The following is a 20,266-nucleotide window of genomic DNA, read 5'->3' as shown; positions in this document are numbered from 1 at the left end:
TTAAAAACATTGTTTACATTCTCTTATCTCCTTCCGGGTTATTTTCGTGTTTTCGATCATGCGTGGTCTTTGTCTATTGATTTTTAGCGGGCGCATACTGTACTGATTAAAAGATTGTCATTTGCTAGGCTATCGTACGAGAAAAGATTTCGGGTTTTTCCCTTCGGCTATTGTTGGACGAACTGTCGTGATCGGCTGTTAAAAGCCGTGTACTAATGATCAGATTATCATACGATCAATCAATTTTATTATCTGATTATCTGTGTGTATGCGGCCTTAAGGCCCGTACACACGTACCGATCGTCGGCATACAAACGTCGGTGGACGAAGGATCTGCCGATTGTACGCGTGTTAGTATGGTGCCTCCGACAGATGTCTGCGCACAATCCGCGGACAAAAGTCTTTCGTGCAAACATGAAAATATTTGTATGCCGACACCAGAACGGACGATTGTTCGCCTGTCAGTACACAATTCGGCCGACAGACCGCAGATTTGCAAGACTGGGCATGCTCAGAAAATAGAAAACACAGGGAAAGTTAACCATTACATGACATCACTTCTGCAGTCGGCGGACAAAATTCTTGTGCTGTCCTTGTGCTGTCTTTGCACTTTTCAGCAGACACCGACATCCCGGGGAGAAAAGAGGAACATTTGTAAGCCGACCATCGGTACGTGTGTACGGGGCTTTAGGTTCAATGATTGACAGACTTAATTTCCACTAGGTAGAGTGAGCTTAGCAAGTGACCCGTCTATATTTTAAATCTGTTTCTTTTTTTCACTGCTAATCTCTGGACTCCATCTACAGGGTGATGACTCCAATATCTATGTTTCCAACACCATTTACATTGGAATCCTGGATAAACCAATCATCACAACAAATAACATCAGCTTTAACTTCAGTTGTGGATATGAACGGAATATGCAAACAGTTCTGAAACTGCCTGGAAATATAACCCAACAGTAAGAAAAAAAACGAAGTCATAGAGAGTTGCTTGTGTAAATTATTACTATCATATCTGTTCTTTCTCCTTCACTAACCTCTCATTTCCATTAACTAATTTATGATATTTATAGTAATTCAACATAAATGCTCAGTACATGCAGCACTAAATTTTGTGAATCTAAGGTGTTTTTCCATATCCATGTATGGAGCACAGCATAACTGAAGCATAGTAAACACAGCTTATCAATACAGCAATGTATCGTGAAAGGGCCCTTTGAGTGACAGAAAGCAAGGGAAAATATTGCAATAATTTTGGAGTTTTTCTTGCAGTTGTGGGTTTTTTTTGGGGGGGGGACATGCATGTTTATGTGCATAGGTAACTGTTTTTTCCTCTTTATATTGTCTATCATACTGTATTATACTGTTTAATGTAAAAAAAATATATATAAATATATATACACACACTAGTGATCGACCAATATCGTTTTTTTAATGCTGATACCGATATTTTGGTCATCAGATATCGGTATCAGCTGATATTTTCTAAAGGTACTCCTTGTGGAGGGATCTGGGGGTCTAAAAGACCCCAAACCCCTCCTCGGCACTGAAAAGCATTCCAAACGCCAAGTTTGGCTGTTTTGAATGCTGTCATTTTTTTTAAATTTGGTGCCGAGTTCCTGGAAGTGATGTCATGACATTACTTCTGGGTTTTTTACATGGAGACCCAAGTCTTCTCTTCGGAAGGTAGGATGCCCGGGTCTCCTGGTGGGGACAGGAGATCCGGGCGAGCCGCAGAAGGCGGTGGGAGATGTCCCCTCCCGCTCCTTGTGATGTCAGCCGCATCGGTTGTCAAGTCAGCCGACCGTCGGCTATGGACACCGGTACCGGGGTGATGCCTCTAGCTGCAGGCATCACCCCAGTACATGCACTTTCCCTAATTATCGGCAATATCGGTAACCTCAGGGGCCGATTATGATATATCGGGGAAAGTGCATATCGGACCTCGATATATCGGCATTGCCGATAATCGGTCAATCCCTAATACACACATACACACACATCACACTAAATACTCTCAAACCATATCACTTTACTGCATTGGAAGGCTAGTTTCATACTGCTGTGCTGCGGTCTGGCCACACTGCGGGTGTACCCACGTTTTTTGTGCTGTTAACCCATGGTTTCCCATAGATTTTCTATTAGGTTACACATATTTTGCAGCATTTTCTGACAGTGCACCAAAAGTCCTGCATACATCCTCTTTCGTGTTCTTTCAGTAAACCCACAACCTATGAGAAAGTCTATAGGAAATCATGGATTAACCGCATGAAAACCACAGGTACACCTGCGCTGCGGTTTGGCCTCAGAAACCGGCCTCAAACTTTCTCTTGCTTTTTGTAATGCATTAAAATGTAACTTTTTAGGTGGACATTGAAAGCTATTGCTACCTACAGTATCAAGAAATAAATTGTTGTTTAAATTGTTATTGGTTTTCTTACCTGAGCATCTGTTTGTCTTCTCAGAACGGTATTCCTGTCTGGAGTCAATGGGAATGGATCATATCCCGTTACCATGGCTGCTTATAAAAATCCATCATTTACAGAAGTATATGAAAATAATGAAAACGTGATTGTTGGAACAATCATCTATGTGGGAATATTCGTGACAGGCGCTGATGGAAATCAATACGTTCTCCGGATAGAGTCATGTGTTGCAAGTCCTACAGATGATCGTCTTGATGCAAATGCTTTTTATCTTATAAAAGATGGGTAAGTTTACATTTCTTATGCAACCATAAAGATGAATGAAAATGTAAAGACATTGAAACTCACACAGCACAGAGTGCTAAATACAAAAGAAGTTAAAATGAACCTTGCACATATTTTCCTGATTTAGCTGGAATCAGTAAAAGTGGTGCCTCATACACACGATGAGAATATCGGACGAATTATCTGTTTTTTTGTGTGTTTTTTTGGGGGGGTTTTTTTGGGGTTTTTTTTTTTTTTTGCATGCTAGTCTTATATCAAATATGAAGAGGTTACTAAAGTTATGGAAATTCTCATACGACAGAATACAATTTTGGAAGTGATGTAATGAGTTGTAATGTATTCTTTCGTTTTAGGGCATGTGTGGTCTTGCTCTTTCAATTTTTTTTTTCCGGACAAATAATGTACTAATTAAATGAAAATGTTTGTTTGTCCTTTCGGATAATTTCAGACGAACTGTTGTGAATGGCTCTTGAAAGCTGTGTACAAACGATCAGATTATCATACAGTCGCTCCAAAAACTGTATTTTTTGCCAGATTTTCTGATTGTATGTACTAGGCTTTAGACCAGTGTTATCTCCTCCACTTGTAGAAGCAACATTTTACAGAAAATCTTGGTGGAATGAATCGCAATGTGCCTTAATCTACATTGCAGCTTTAGAAAGATAGCCACCCATAAAATCATTTTTTGCCCTTGACTGGAGAACTGTTTTATATTGCCAAAAATAAAATGATTTACATAGTTAGTCAGGTTAAAAAAAAAAAAACCACACAAGTCCATCTTGCTCAACCAATAAAAAACAAAAAAAGTAAAGAAAACTCAACCACACAATCCCATATACACAATCCTATACCCGCAGTTGATCCAGAGGAAAGCGAAAATTATTTATGTCCCGATAAGTGCGTTGTGGTGCCATCCATTTTGAATAACACCCCAAAGCACTGAGGCAGCGGAGCTGCAGTTCAGCATACTGCAATGCACAGTAACACACTGGTGCATTGTGTTGCCAAAAAAACGCCCAGGTCCAATTTTATGTGTGATGAGGTGCGTTGACTGCCCATTGAAAAAAAATGGGCTGCCTCAACACAACATGTGTTAGCATGCCTATAGTACCCAATGCAAGGTTCAAGGGACAAGGTTATCCAGCGCCAAGATGACAAACTGTGACCAATCCCCACCTGATGTGCGCAATCCATCACCTTATTCAGCTAGGAACCCGCTACCGAAGCGCTTGTCTTGGCATTCATTTTGCATTTGCGTCTGGAAGTGCGCCATCACATCGTAGGACCTGCTGTGTGTTCTCTGCCGGTCTCTTCGTGCTGATTGTGAATAATGTCAGACCAGCAGGAGGCACAACACAAGTCAGGGCATCAGGGGTGTTGCTAGGATTGTGAAAAACTCGAGGCACCCCTGGACAGTGCAACTAGAGGCAAGGCGTGGGTAGCCGTACATAGTGCTTTGCAAGGAAGGTGAGGCCACACTGCACTAACAGAGGGAAGGGCATAAAGGGGTATAGGTAAATAGGACCTGAGCCTGTATGCTGTATACATAGCACACTAATAAAGTGCTCCATGATTGCATATTTATTGTAAAGTAAAAAAAATGAAATTGTTCACTAAGATCATTGCTGATTTAAAATTAAGGCACAATCAAAAAGTTATTAAAAGCATAGTATACATAGCACACTAATAAAGTGCTCCATGATTGTATATTTCTTTTAAAGTCAAATGTGGCAAACTCTATCAAAGGCAAAGAAATGGTTCACTAAGATCATCACTGATTTAAAACCAAGGCAAAAATCCAAAAAATTATTATTTTTTCTTATTTACTTACAGCTGTGTCCAGGAAACTGTTTCCACAACTGTGTTAGAAAATAGCAAAGCATTAGAAGCATCTTACAGCATAAGCTCATTCCAGTTTCAAAATCAGCCCAATGTTTACCTTTTCTGTGATGTACGTTTGTGTGACAAGACCAATCAAACATGTTCCAAGGTAAGTGATCAATACATTTTCTCTGAAAAGAGACTGAGGTTGTATGGCAGCAATGAAGCTTTACTCAAGGTGCCCAAAGGCATTAGATGAGAGTCTAGATTATCTACTGGCTAGGAGCAACATGCATACACTATGGCTGATGATCATTGTGGGAAACAAAGCTATTATTCCTTCCTAAAAAGCCAGTGCTAGGGGTGTCTGCAGTTTGTTTTTCCACAATGTACCTTTCATGTTAAGGGATCCAGCAGTTGCCACTTATGACTGGTTGTCAGATCTTCACTACCTGTGTATTTGTCTACTACTGTCATTGGCCACCGGGAAAAGTGATTTTTGCCATTAGAGAGGTATGGGGGTTGACATTGCTGGCCGCCTCCTGAAAATTCTAGCTGCCTGGCTATATCTGATTAAAAAAGTATTAAACCCAAAACCAAAAATGTAATCTATTGCAGCTTACCAATAATTAGATGTGGGTGACTGCATTAGTTTTCCTTTTTTATTGGCTTTTTTCCCCCTCTGTTTTCACCTGGTAATCAGGCCAGCAACACACCTCCTGTATTAGAGTGACCCCACTCTGGATGAAGGAGAACAGGGGGCACATTTGGACAGCATCATTTTCAGTCTTGGTGGAGTGTTAGATTGACTAACAAATTGAAGCCAAACTCTGGCTAATACCTTTTAATCAGTTACAGAAAACTGTTTTTCCCCCTTTCGGGATAAAGGTTTTGCATGAATAAATAAAAACTGATAATTGTAAGCACACCTGTCAGTGGTAAATGGTTTATCTCATCCCTGTAACTGATACATCTGTGGGAGAGCTTGTTCTTTTGAAAAACAACAGACTTACTGGCCAGATCAGCAGATAAAAAGAAAAGAAAAAAAGGCAGATGCCACATCAAAATTGGTAAGCGGCAATATAATAAATATTTGCTTTTGGGTTTAATACTGCTTTAAGTTCTTTTAAATAAACATAAATGCTGTAAATGAGTGTCAGAAAAGCATCCACTTGTTGCAGGTTAGCAACTCAGAAAGCATTGTAGCCAAAGCATCAGGATGACAGCCAGGGGACTAGCATTCCCAAACGAAAGGTTTTGCCGTGGCAGCCTCATAATCTTTCATGAAAAATTTCCTTTAAAATACAATACAGTACTCTCATATAACCTAAAGCCCCACTCTGGGCTGATGTTAAATTTACCCACACAGTGGGGTCACCCACACACGGCATGGGTTAAATGCTCATTTGACTAGAGGGGAAAGGAATAGTTAATACTTTTTCTTCGCTCCCACAGGCTTCCTTCTCTCCATCCAAAGCTGCTTCACTTTGCTGCCTGGCCAGTTGCACCTCTCTGCTGTGATCACATACAATGCAGAACCAGCAGTCCTGCATTGTATGGGAGGAAGGGGGGGGGGGTCCCACCTATATTTGGGAGTGTCCAGACAGCGGAAGAATGAAGTGGTTGCCATGGATAGAGGAATAAAGTATTTGTACTTTCCCACCTAGCCAAATGAGGGTTTACCCATAAAATGCATGGGGGACCCTGTAAATTTTGCATAAAGCAGCCCAATCCTCCTCTACTTGGGGCCCCTACCAGCACTCCTGGCTCCACCCCCCCCCCCGCCCCCACGCTGAGTGCCCTCACAGCAAGCTGCTTTCTATGGGGTTAGTAGTGTGTGCGCGCTCCCAAACCCTGCTTTGTGTGTCCATAAGACACACAGAGCCAGGCTAGGCCCCACCCCAGCTCCCTCCTCACTGGCTCTGATTGACAGCAGTGGGAGCCAATGGCTCCTGCTGCTGTATAGGAGCCAATAAGAAGAGAAAGATCCTCAACTCTTGTGCACATCACTGGATCTAGATTGAGCTCGGGTATGTATTTAGGGGGGCTGTGGGAGGAGCTGCATGCAGAAGGTTATAATGCAGTAGGGTTAAAAAAAACCCTCTGACTTTACAACCACTTTAAAAGCAACCTGGAGTTGGGCTTAAACTTATCTGCCTACAGCAGTAATGGCAAACCTTGGCACCCCAGATGTTTTTGGAACTACATTTCCCATGATGCTCATGCATGCTGCAGTGTAGTTGAGCTTTATGGGAAATGTAGTTCCAAAAGATCGGGGGTGCCAAGGTTCGCCATCACTGGCCTACAGTAATGCAAAACAGAAAAAGCCGTGTGTACCCGCACCCGCACCGGCACCGGCATGTATTCACACACACGTATGAATGTATTTTTCCAATCCTAAAATTTTAGGTTTTGAAAACCATGCCCATATGCATGTATGAATAGATCCTGGTACTGGCAGTTACATATGCATTTTCTATAATAAAAATCGAGAAACTCAGCATGATTTGCTATTTACAATTAAAATATCATCCAGTCAACAGTTTATGACTTTTGTGCTTGTTCTCCACAGTGCGGTGCTGCTAAATCCTTCAACACAGCTACTAATGAAGTCAAGATTGGCCTAAGCATTGATGGTATGTCACAGTAACTATCATATACATATGTACAGAAATGTTAAATATTTGTCATGATATTATCATCATTATAATACATAATCTTTTAATTTATTCTTCCTATTTTTTATATTCCCTGCACATATATGGGTGTTTGTCAGCAAGAGTGACAATAACATCTATAGTAAAACGACCCCACAGTGTCTTCACCAATGTCCATCTTTCAGCACTCAAAGGGTCATATGTATCAATGAGTTCTTGTTAAGAACTCTAGTTACTTTTACTATCAGAACAAGACTTGCCCTACAGGTTTGAATCAGTTTGGGGCTGTAGAAAAATAATTCCTCTTCTTAGGCTTCATTCACACCTCTGTGTGTTTAATGCAGTATGTTTTAGGCACAATTTTACATGCGTTTTGATGAGTTTGATATGCGTTACCATTTATCCCAATGGAAGGTGCATTTTTCTCAGAAAACCACAACATGCAGAAAAAAGGACTTTTCTTTACACCCCCTTCCCACACAGTAGCAAAAAGCATAGGCATGAACTTCCCTTATAAGAAGACATTGATGCGCAAAGCCCAGAGAATTTTCCACTGTTCATACTTGCACAAGCTAACGCACTGGTCTTAGAGTTTAACTTTCTTCACCTTCATCTTTCTTTATGTGTGATTCATCTCTATGGTCTGTCTCATTTCTCCATGTGGTAAACCAAAAAGTAATCCTGCGCTCGGTACACCCTAAGTGGGGTCTGATTATATACCCCCAATAGCAGTGATGGCGAACCTTGGCACCCCAGATGTTTTGGAACTATATTTTCCATAATGCTCAACTACACTGCAGAGTGCAGGAGCATCATGGGGAATGTCGCTTCAAAACATCTGGGGTGCCATGGCTCGCCATCACTGCCCTATAGGGACTGCTGCAGACTATAAACTGAGCGAAAAAGCAAATCTTACAAAAAATAGTGCGCTGTCCCTCTAAATCCTAGATATTATTCAAATTCATAAGCAAAATGTGTAAAAACAATGTGAAAATTTGCATGAACCACACATATCACTTTAACAATAATAAAGTGCAGACATAGAGCTAAATAAAAAGTGCAAAAAGCTCACCAACTTCAAATCCTAATCTGGAAAATATGCAACGATGTGCAATAATTAATAGTCTATTTGCTACATATTCTGTGAAATAAGTGCTTGATGTGCAGCAGATTTTCAAAGTGCAGGGTGCTCAAAGGTGCACCTTTGAAAAGTTGGCCGCTAACCCCACAATGTGGATCCTAAACTACAGGGATCAAACAAGCCTGCAATCCATCCAACAATGTGTTTTATCAATACCACATATGCATCCTGGAATGTTTACTCCATATAAACAAATGGCATTAAAAAATTCTCAGTCTTCCTTCAGTTGCTCATCAGAAGTTTCCATATAAAACAAGCAAGGAGAATCTCAATACAGCTTAAAAAATAGATTTAAAAAACAATCCTATTCATTTTCACCAAAGTATTGAAAAACGAGCTTCACACAAACGTTATGGCCTGCAGTGTCTCACACTCTGCCAGCACTTGGTGACGTCTCACACACTCTCTCCTACCGACGCGTTTCCCCACAACTGATGTCATCTGGGATTGGAGGGTTTTCCAAGCCCTCCAATAACAGATGACGCCAATTTTGGAGAAACGCGCTGGTAGGAGAGAGTGTGTGTGACGTCACCAAGTGCTGGCGGAGTGTGAGACACCACGATTGTTCTCGTGCACATCACTGGATCAAGATTGGGCTTGGGTAAGTATTCAGGGGGGCTGCGGGGGGGAGTTGCACACTGAACGTTTTTTACCTTCATACAAAGGATGCATGAAGGTAAAAACCCTTCAAACTTTAGAACCACTTTAAAAACCCATATCCGGTTATTTTGTTCTGCCTATGTCCCACTGGGAAGACTTCTTTTAATTTCCTGTCCTGGAGACACAATAGAAAATGTCAGTAAATCTCCCCAGAGTGAATGGAATTCCTATACTAGAGTTGTTGCCCCATGGGAGGATATTTCCTCACCTCTAGTTGTGACAGCTTAAACTTTTAGGGTTTCCCCTCACTTTCTGTCTCTGACAATGATCAGCAGGACAAACAGAGAAGGGAATTACCCCAGCAGGGACACAGACAGCCATACAAACGTGATAAAGGGTTCAACACTTCCCTACTTTATTGGAGACTAAAATATCTTTCTACCTTTCCAGACACTTTATTCAACTACATTGACTTATCCTGGTTCAGTATTTCACTTATTGGTTTTGACATTGAATAATATTAGTTAACATTTCTTTAGCATTCCATTAATTATTGTTTTGTATTTCATGCAGATAATGTGAACTATGCGGACAGCGCTGGAAAGCATACAGGTAAGATTACAGATGATGAAGATATTTGCGATAATTCAGCATAGAAGAATTAACTGATAGCTTAGTCTGACAAGGCCATCCCTGCAGCTCTGCCACAAAGAATCCTTTGGTATATATGGTGCTGTTACCCAACTTAGTTACCGGTAGTCATTTATCATCTGAATTCTTAGAGAAAATGATAGATGGGGTATTGCTGGGATCTATTTTTATTCCAGTAATTCATTATCAGCTCTTGCATTTCAATATGACATAACCTAACCTAACAAACCTATCTAAACGTAACTCTTGCAGAACAGAGGGATCCCACTGTAAGGGTTTTTATTTTTTCTGATGCCTGTAAAGCAAAAGCAGGAAGCAGTGCAACAATACAGCTTATAATAAAGTATAACTAAAAGGCAAAACTTTCTTTTTTAGTTTTAAATAGAATGCAGAGGGATTAGATCCCCTGTCAGTTTTTATTACAGTCTATGCCCCCATTAAGGAGATTCACCCTCTCTATTTGTCCTGTTTACCATTATCATTGAAAGTGAAAGTAAAAAGAAAATCCCAAATGTTGGGTTTTCCCCAGAAAAGTAATGGAGGGGAAATCTTCCGATTTCTGGACACTAGTTCTGGTGATCTGGGGGTCCCCAAGGAATTCCCTTAATTTGCAGGGATTTCCTCTCACTTCCTGTTTGGCTATAGGATTGGAAGTGAAGGGAAATATCTGGGATGGGGGACATATGGCACAAAAAATTGACAGGGGTTATAACCCTTTCTTGCTCTATCCAAAAAAAAAAAAAAAGTTTTGCCTACAGTTCTACTTTAAGGACAATGTTATTTCTTTTATAAAACAACAATGTCCAGTCAACTTTAAATTATTTTAAAAATCTTTCCAATTCGTTTTAATTGGGGGGAAAAAAAAACGTCACAGAAAACCAGAAAGAAATGGTTTAGTCTATTAGTTGTAGCCTATTGGTGACCTCCTGAAAATTTTAGTTTCTTGGCTGACGTGCTGATCCTCTGGCTTCAGATTCTGGAGTTACCTAGTCAGAACAAGTATGTTCCAACTCAATATATTAAAGACAGAGGATCAGCAGGGCAGCCAGAAACCAACATTTTCAGATGAGGACAGTGCTGCGCAAACTGTTGGCGCTATATAAATCCTGTATAATAATAATGAGGACAGCATTGGCAGCTACTATTTTTCTGTCATTGTCAATGTCCTTTCATAGAGGTATTTCATAGAGGAAGTAATTATTAATACCAGCAACAGTATCTGCACCTTCCCAATCTGCTGTTTTGAAACCTGTTTGGGGAATTGTGGACTCTGAGAAATGGATTGGATGTTCTTGGAAACACATTGATTTTCCTATGGCTGTAACCAAATGAGGACATGAAGGAAATGTTCCCAATGGGGAAACCTGTTCTAGTGACAACGTATAGGGACTTTCCCTCACTTTTTCTTACTGCCCTAAATAATAATTGAATGGAAGGACCCCTACCAATAGGACTAAAATACAAGTTTGTATTTAAAAAAAAGTCCCCTAGTCCCCCTCTCTGTTGCCCTCCTCAATTCAATCCACTATATTACCTTACCTCCAGTGGCCTCTGTACCATCTGCTACCTGGCCAGTAAAATCCAGTGGCGGGGTGCCCATTTCTGCGCACTAATGTCCCATAAACGTGGATGGGAGGTTGCTCCTGCAGCACGGGTACATCCTATTCCAGTTTATAGGACGTAGTGTTTCTTACAGTCTTCCTGAAATGAAATAAAGATTATAGTATAGTTGTATTCTAGTCCCTCCAATAAAAAAGCCATGTATGATACTAAAGACACATATAGTTTAAGACATTAAGGCATTTTTTTGGTACCCTAAAACATTTTCTTTTTTTATTCTCTCTAGCTGCATCCTGGGCTCTGCTGGCTGGAATTCAACTAGCTATTGTGTTTGTTAAGTTCTTCTAAAAAGATCTAAAATCATCACTTTGTGGTCAAACACTATATATACTTGATTAAATCTTAAGGCAAATCAACTTGATTATTTATTTTCTGTACTGGACTGTGATATTTGTATGGTATGTCTTCCTTTAATGAGGGGTCTGTCTATTCTACTGTCTGAGCCAGGAGCTAAAAAGGTTGTCTTGTATTTAAACAAAAATAAAGATCTACCATCAGTATTAGCATGTGTTGGGTGTACATTCAGTAGATCTGTGAAGATATCATACAAAGCAGTGCAGCAGTATGGATGCTGAATAGCAAAATTCATTATAGACCTAAACCTTAATTTAGCAAGTCTGTTTTAGCACCCTTGGGTTACCTGTAGACTGGGAGGTTCTTACAAATTCAGCTCCTAAATAGAGTTGAGCGGACACCTGGATGTCCGTGTTCGGCGGGTTCGGCCGAACTTTAAAAAAAAGTCCGGGTCCGTGTCCCGGACTTTTGCCGAACTTTTCCCGGACACCGAACCCCATTGAAGTATATGGGGACCCGAACTTTCAGGCACTAAAATGGCTCTAAAACACCAATGGAAAGGGCTAGACTGCTGCAAATGGCAGCAAAACGTAGTTAAGAGCATGGCAAGTGCTCTGCAAACAAATGTGGATAGGGAAATAACTTAAAACAACAAAAAAAAAAAAAAAACAGAAAAATAAAACAATGTTCTTCATCTCTGAAGGACGAGGCCCATATGGAGTAGGAGGGAGGTTGAGGTGGTGGTGGATGTGGCGGTGTCATAGGCGTGTGCACAGGGTGTGCCGGGTGTACCTGGGCACACCCTAATCACCTAGGGCAGATAACATTATCGCTCTGTTTGCCAGTGAGGAGATGGGAAAGATCTCCCTCGGACCTGCTCTGCTCTATTTCTCTTTGCCAGCAGGGAGAGTAATGTATCGGGGCCATGTACATGTAGGCAAACACATGCATGTGTATTTAATATAATATAATGCAATAGGCTGCGCACACCTATGGGCGGTGTAGGTGGAAGCGGCGGTGGAGGAGGACCAGGGCGGGATTAAGAACATCATGGGCTTGGTTCTGAGGTTTTTGAAGGGCCTTAAGGGCCGTGCCTTGGCATGCACCCAGAGGAGGAAGGGTGCAGCCATGCATGCCTAATTCCACGTGGGATGCTGTCTCTGAAGCCCATAAACACATCCATGCATCGGCAACTGTCCCTCCTTGTCCGGCCTTCGTGCTGTGTGGGGAGGTTCTGAGGGAGCTGCCTGGGGAAGCGAGCATAGAAGCCAGACTTCTGTGTTTACAAGTGACAGAAGAGCGGTAACAGTGAATATGGCCAACCCGGGGCCTATATAAAGGTAGGGGCCTGGAGCTGCAGCTCCAATAGCCCCTACGTTAATCTGGCCCTGAGGAGGACGAGGTAGCCAACACAGCTTCTTTTCACAAATTTTAAATGAGGGTACACCCCAAAAGAGTGAAAAAGAGCAAAAATGGAACATTGGCTGTGTAAGGTCGGTATCCATCGCTATTCTGCACAAGGTACGGAAAAGTCCCGTGGGATCCATGCCTGGTTCATTTTAATGGACGTGAGCTTGTCCACATTGTCTCTGGACAGGCGGCTGCGCTTGTCTGTGATAACGCCCCCAGCCGTGCTAAATACCCGTTTAGATAATACACTGGCTGCAGGGCACGCCAGCACCTCCAAGGCGTAAAGGGCAAGCTCAGGCCATGTGCCCAACTTGGAGACCCAGAAGTTGAAGGGGGCAGACCCCTCATTCAGTACGTCTAGGCGTGTGCACACATACTGCTCCACCATGTTGGTGAAATGCTGCCTCCTGCTAAGACGTTCCATATGAGCTGCTGGTGCTGCTGTTTGTTGTGGCGTGCTGACCACGCTTTTCCACATTTCGGCCATGCTAACCCTGCCTCCTGAGGTGCTGGTGGTGCCCTGGTTGCGTTGGCGACCTCTTCCTCCTCCTCCTCCTCTGCCTTGTGCTTCCACTGTGGCCCCGCTGTCAGGTGGGAATGCCAGCAGCATCGCGTCTACCAGCGTGCGCTTGTACTCGCGCATCTTGCGATCACGCTCCAGTGAGTGAATTAAGGACGGTACATTGTCCTTGTAACGGGGATCCAGCAGCGTGGCCACCCAGTAATCAGCACAAGTTAGAATGTGGGCAACTCGGCGGTCGTTGTGGAGACACTGCAGCATGTAATCGCTCATGTGTGCCAGGCTGCCCAGAGGCAACGAAAGGCTGTCCTCTGTGGGAGGTGTATCGTCCGTGTCCTCTGTAGCCCCCCAGCCACGCACCAGTGATGGCCATGAGCTGGCCTGGGTGCCACCCTGCTGTGAACATGGTTCCATCTCCTCCTCCTCATCCTCCTCATCCTCCAGAACTGTGCCCCTGCTGGACAATTGTGTCCCTGGCGTTTGTGTGTGCAGGAACCCACCCTCGGAACCCCTTGTGAATGACTGCCCTGAAAGCCTTGGAAATGTTACCTCTTCATCCTCCTCCTCCTCCTCCTCATCCTGTGCCACATCCTCTTCCATCATCGCCCGAATTGTTTTTTCAAGGAGGCATAGAAGTGGGATAGTTAAGCTGAGAACGGCGTCATCGGCACTGGCCATGTTGGTGGAGTACTCAAAACAGCGCAACAAGGCACACAGGTCTCGCATGGAGAACCAGTTATTGGTGGTGAAGTGGTGCTGTTCCGCAGAGCGACTCACGCGTGCTGCAGCTGAAACTCCACTATGGCCTGCTGCTGCTCGCACAGCCTTTGCAGCATGTGCAAGGTGGAGTTCCACCTTGTGGGCACGTCACATATGAGGCGGTGAGCGGGAAGGCCGAAGTTACGCTGCAGCGCTGACAGGCGAACAGCAGCAGGGTGAGAACGCCGAAAGTGCGCACAGACGGCCCGCACTTTCTGCAGCAGCTCTGACATATCGGGGTAGTTTTTAAGGAACCTCTGCACCACCAAATTCAGCACATGCGCCAGGCAAGGGATGTGCATCAAACCGGCTAGGCTCAGAGCTGCTATGAGATTTCGCCGGATATCGCACACCACCAGGCCGGGCTTGAGGCTCGCTGGCAGCAACCACTCATTTGTCTGCTGTTCCATGCTCCTCCACAACTCCTGCGCGGTGTGTGGTTTGTCCCCCAAACAGGCAAGTTTTAAAACTGCCTGCTGTCGTTTACCCCTGGCCGTGCTGAAGTTGGTGGTGAAGGTGTTACGCTGTCCGGATGAGGAGGCGGTAGAGGATAAGGAAGCGGAGTAGGAGGAGTTAGGAACAGGAGGCAAACTGAAGCGCCCTGCAATCCTCGGTGGTGGAAGGACATGCGCCAAATTGCTATCCGCCTCAGGCCCATCCGCCACTGCATTTACCCAGTGTGCCGTTAGGGAGATATAACGCCCCTGACCGTGCTTACTGGTCCACGTATCGGTAGTTAGGTGGACCTTGCCACAGATGGCGTTGCGCAGTGCACACCTGATTTTTTCCCCCACTTGGTTGTGCAGGGAAGGGATGGCTTGTCTGGAAAAGTAGTGGCGGCTGGGCACGACGTACTGTGGGACAGCCACCGACATAAGGTTTTTAAAACTGTGCGTCTCCACCAGACGGAATGACAGCATTTCAAAGGCCAAGAATTTTGAAATGCTGGCATTCAGGGCCAGGGATCGCGGGTGGATAGGGGGGTACTTTCTCTTCCTCTCAAGTGTTTGGGAGATGGAAAGCTTAACGCTTCCACGGGACATTGTGGAGATGGTTGGTGACCCAGGTGGTGGTGTTGCTGACAGATCCTCTGTTTGCAGGGTGGCAGGTGCCGGTATCACTACAGATGTGGCTGGAGCGGCCGAGACTGCAGCAGAAGAGGAAGCAGGATGAGCCAGAGACGTTTCTTGGTTTTGAAGGTGTCTACTCCACTGCAGCTCGTGCTTTGCACTTAGATGCCTGATCATGCAGGTTGTGCTCAGGTTGAGAAGGTTTATGCCCCGCTTCAGGCTCTGATTGCACAGGGTGCAAACCACTCGTGTCCTGTCATCAGCACATTTTCTAAAGAACTTCCACGCTAGAGAACTCCTTTGAGCTGACTTTGGTGCGCTCGTTCCCTTGCTGCGTTGGGCAGTAGTGGGCGTAGTGTCTAGGGCACGGCCGCTCCGCTTCTGCACCCTGCTCCCTCTTCTGCTGTGCTGGTGGCTCTGTGCGACCACCGCCTCTTCCTCCAAACTACTCAGGTCACCTGCATGACGTTCATTCCATGTGGGGTCGAGGACCTCATCGTCCTCCACATCATCTTCCACCCAGTCTTCACCCCTGCCCTCCTTGTTGGTCTCCACAATGCTGAACGCCGCAGCAGTTGGCACCTGCGTTTCGTCATCATCGGAGACGTGCTGCGATGGTCCTTGCATGTACTCATCTTGAGAAATGAGTGGTTGGGCATCGCTGCACTCAATCTCTTCCACTTCTGGGGCAGGGCTAGGTGGATGGCCCTAGGAAACCCTGCTGACAGAGTCCTCAAAAAGAAGAAGAGACTACTGTATGGCTTGGGGCTCAGACTGCTTGCCTGATTTGCAAGGGGGTGAGGTAAAAGACGGTTGGACATCGGCTGCAGGTGCCAACTCTGACCTTTCTGCAGTAGACTGGGTGGGAGACAAGGTGAAGGAACTGGAGGCACTGTCAGCAACCCAATCTACTATCGCCTGTACTTCTTCAGGCCTCATCACGTCTAGAGGCGCATTATGCCCTACCAAATACTGCTGCAGGTTCTGTCGCCTACTCACACTTGTGGAAGGTGTTTCACTTGTGTGTGTAGCTGGCACAGATCGACCACGTCTTCTCCTTGCAACAGGAGCTCTACCAGCAGCACCACGACCCAGGCCACGGCCCCTATTTGACGGTCTCCTCATATTTCTGTAATTTATGATCTTGCCCTAGAAAGGTGTTTATTGAATAGCGGAACAAAACAACAACAGTATTGCACGGGTGTATCTGACAGTCAAATATGCAAACTATGCCGCAATTTAATGTTTTTTACCCCAAAAGGGTGTATATTGAATACCGGAATAGGAAAAAGGATAAAAAAACGGTGTATCTCACACGTACAAACACAGACTAGGCCCGATTAAAATTTTTTGTACCCTAAAGGGAGGATGAGGAAGAGGAGTATTAGGAGTTGGGAACAGGAGGCAAACTGAAGCGCCCTGCAATCCTTGGCGGTGGAAGGAGATGCGCCAAACAAATTTAAAAGGTGTATCTCACACGTACCGATATAGACTATGCCGTAATTTAATTTTCTTACACTCCAAAAGGGTGTGTATTGAATAGCGGAATAAGAAAAATGTTATAATACGGTGTATCTCACACGTACAAACACAGACTAGGCCCCGATTACAATTTTTTGTACCCTAAAGGCAGGATGAGGAAGAGGAGTAGGAGGAGTTGGGAACAGGAGGCAAACTGAAGCGCCCTGCAATCCTCGGCGGTAGAAGGAGATGCGCCAAACAAATTTAAAAAGGTGTATCTCACATGTACCGATACAGACTATCCCGCAATTTAATTTTTTACACTCAAACAGGGTGTATATTGAATAGCGGAATAGGACAAATTTTACAAAACGGTGTATCTCACACGTACAAACACCAACTAGGCCCCGATTACAATTTTTTGTACCCTAAAGGCAGGATGAGGAGTAGGAGGAGTTCGAAACAGGCAGGAGGCAGACTGAAGCACCCTCAAATCCTCTGCAGTATTAGATGCGCCCCAAAAATTGGAAAGGTGTATCTCACACGTACCGACACAGACTATCCCACAATTTAATTGTTTATACCCAAAGGTTTTGATTAAATAGCGGAATAGAAAATATGATCAAAAAAAGTGTATGTATCTCACACGTACAGAAGCACACTAGGCCCCAATTACTATTGTTTATACCCCTAAAGGCAGGATGAGGAGTAGGAGGAGTTTGGAACAAGCAGCACCCTCAAATCTTCAGAAGTATGAGATGAACCCCAAAAACTTGGAAAGGTGGATCTCACACGTACCAACACAAACTATCCCGCAATTTAATTGATCCCCAAAGGTTTTTATTGAATAGCGGAATAGGAAATATGATCAAAAAAAGTGTATGTATCTCACACGTACAAAACCACACTAGGCCCCAATTACTATTGTTTGTACCCCTAAAAGGCTGAATGAGGAGTAGGAGGAGTATGGAACAGGCAGCACCCTCAAATCTTCAGAAGTATGAGATGAACCCCAAAAACTTGGAAAGGTGGATCTCACACGTACCAACACAAAGTATCCCGCAATTTAATTGATCCCCAAAGGTTTTTATTGAATAGCGGAATAGGAAATATGATCAAAAAAAGTGTATGTATCTCACACGTACAGAAGCACACTAGGCCCCAATTACTATTGTTTGTACCCCTAAAAGGCTGGATGAGGAGTAGGAGGAGTTTGGAACAGCCAGCACCCTCAAATCTTCAGAAGTATGAGATGAACCCCAAAAACTTGGAAAGGTGGATCTCACACGTACCAACACAAACTATCCCGCAATTTAATTGATCCCCAAAGGTTTTTATTGAATAGCGGAATAGGAAATATGATCAAAAAAAGTGTATGTATCTCACACGTACAGAAGCACACTAGGCCCCTGTTGTGCATATTTAACAGTGGCTCACTAAATGATACCTTTCTTTTGTAAAGATTTGGAAAGGAAGTTTGGCCAAGCCTATCCCCCCCCCCCCCTTCAAAGTCACTGTACAATGGATAAACAGCCCTTTTGTCCTCAGAACAAATGGTGTTGGTTTGGGGGGATGGTATATTCCTTAATCACAAGTCTAAATGACTGCTCAAAGCTGCAAGAAGTCAGTCTCACACAGGAACATCCATGAAGCAAGAAGCTAAACCTGACTTCCCTGAGCCATGTGCATTGGAATGAGACTCCATGGCTGCATATTTCTTTTAGTTAAGTATATTTGCTTTATCTTTATCTGTATCTGCTAGTCTTGTATTATGCTCCTAAATATTGTAATAGTTTTGTATGTACAGATTGTTTTTGCATAGTAAAGCACATTTACACACCACAAAGGTCTAAGTTTCCTTGGTTGTACCGCAAAGTAACCACGCTAGAAACACACGCAAAACATTTGGGGGCTCGTCCACGATTTGCGCTATAAATTGAACTGAAACAGACCTGTTTGTTTTCTGTGGTGTGTTGTGTAGCTTGTGCTAGGTAAAAAATGTTGCGTAAGCTGTTTAGGAAAAGCAAGGCTGCAGAGGTTTCTGGTGTCCAGAAGGAAATGTGCAGTTTACCTATCTGGGCCAGAGACAATGAGTGGGAGTCTCTTGCTAAAGAATTTGCAAAGTATGCTTCTCCTTTGAATAAAACTTGGGTTGATAAAGTCTCAGATAATTTTGTAGATTTTAGCCTTAAGGGGTTGGATTTAAGTAAAGCAGAGAAGAGGACAGTTTCCACAGTGGGCTGGTATTTTCTTCATGCTCTCTATACAGAATCACAGAGAAGGGAGAAGGCAGAGGCAGAAGTTAAGTTATTGAAAGACCAGCTAGCAGTTGCTTCAGAGTGTGTGCGTTCAACTGCTAGTCGGGCTGATGATTTGCAAGAGCGGTGTGCAGCCCTCATGACCAAATCAATTAATGCCTTAAGGAAAAGAAAGGGACGTAAACCTGTTAGTAAAGCCAGGGTACGTGCCATTGTCACATCCCAAAACTGGGATTGTGAGGATGTCTCCTTCAATGATAGTGAGGATGAGGAGATAGTGTTTGATGTTTCTGATGATGATCATCCAATGGGAAAGAAAAAGTGTGCCAGACCTCTCATTACTAAGCATAGGAAAAGGCAACATGATAGAGAGGATAGGGCAGATGGGGAGGTGCATTATCGCAACCCCAGAGATGTTGAATTTGAAGAAGTCAGGGAGTTTACACAAACTGAACTCCATGAGCTGGCAAAACAATACAAACAAAGGTCTGGAGAACCCCTATTGAGTTGGCTCTTACGTTTGTGGGATGAAGGGGCGGACAGTGTTGTTTTGTCAGGCAAGGAAGCAGTGGCTTTGGGAGTGTTAACCCATGATCCACAATTGCGTCAGGCCATGCGAAAAGCCCGAGAGTTTAGTGTGAATTTTTCACTCTTAGACCTCGTGAGAGATGGTATAGTCCGAGTATACGCTAATCCTAGTGACCTGGAAAATACCTACTCGTGGAGAACATTAGGAGAAGGTATTTCCAGGTTACGTGAGATGGGTTGTATAACCGGATTAAATACATTTCCAGAATGGATGGGTCCAGATATGGAACCCTTCACGTCTGCTCTGCGCTCTAAGCTAATGAAGTCTGCACCATTTAATCTCAGGGCTCCTTTATTGTCTTTGCTGGGAGGCCTGGGTTTAAACAGCAAAATTCATGAAGCAACAACCCTTTTAAGCCAGTTGGGGGAGCTAGAGGAGACTAAAACAAAACCTGTCAGGGCAGTAGATAAGGTCAGACAGGCAGAGAACAGGCTGAAAAGGACTTTTAAAGAGAAGAAAGGGAATGTGGGAGAGAAGACAGGAGGTGAAGAGAAAACCAGGCTAGTTATCTCTAGGAAACAAATGTGGGTGGACCTTTTAAAGGCAGGAGTACCTAAAAGTGAGATAGATGGCATCTCTACTGCAGAAATTTTGAAGCGGTGGAAACATTTAGTGGGGAAAACTGTCAGGGTTAGAAACACTACTCCTAGTGAAGATAACATCAGCCTACATTTAGAGACAACCGAACAGACCCCTCCTGTT

The 20,266-nt window shown here is 43.8% G+C and overlaps 1 protein-coding gene across 1 annotated transcript in view; it reads left to right on the top strand.

Moving 5' to 3' along the window:
- Nucleotides 1-11,516, top strand: part of LOC309548085 (uncharacterized protein) — a 108,810-nt gene extending 97,294 nt beyond the window's left edge. Inside the window, exons 17-22 of the mRNA XM_082248049.1 lie at nucleotides 807-961; nucleotides 2,468-2,713; nucleotides 4,547-4,703; nucleotides 7,107-7,170; nucleotides 9,506-9,544; nucleotides 11,430-11,516. Coding sequence (XP_082104175.1) covers nucleotides 807-961; nucleotides 2,468-2,713; nucleotides 4,547-4,703; nucleotides 7,107-7,170; nucleotides 9,506-9,544; nucleotides 11,430-11,491 — 723 coding nt within the window. The 3' untranslated portion in view covers nucleotides 11,492-11,516. The remainder of the gene's footprint in view (nucleotides 1-806; nucleotides 962-2,467; nucleotides 2,714-4,546; nucleotides 4,704-7,106; nucleotides 7,171-9,505; nucleotides 9,545-11,429) is intronic.
- The last annotated feature ends 8,750 nt before the right edge of the window (nucleotides 11,517-20,266 follow it).

This window comes from Pelophylax lessonae, assembly GCF_965119305.1.
Source record: "Pelophylax lessonae genome assembly, chromosome: 2".
Lineage (NCBI taxonomy): Eukaryota > Metazoa > Chordata > Amphibia > Anura > Ranidae > Pelophylax > Pelophylax lessonae.
This window is presented reverse-complemented; position numbering and strand designations above follow the sequence as displayed.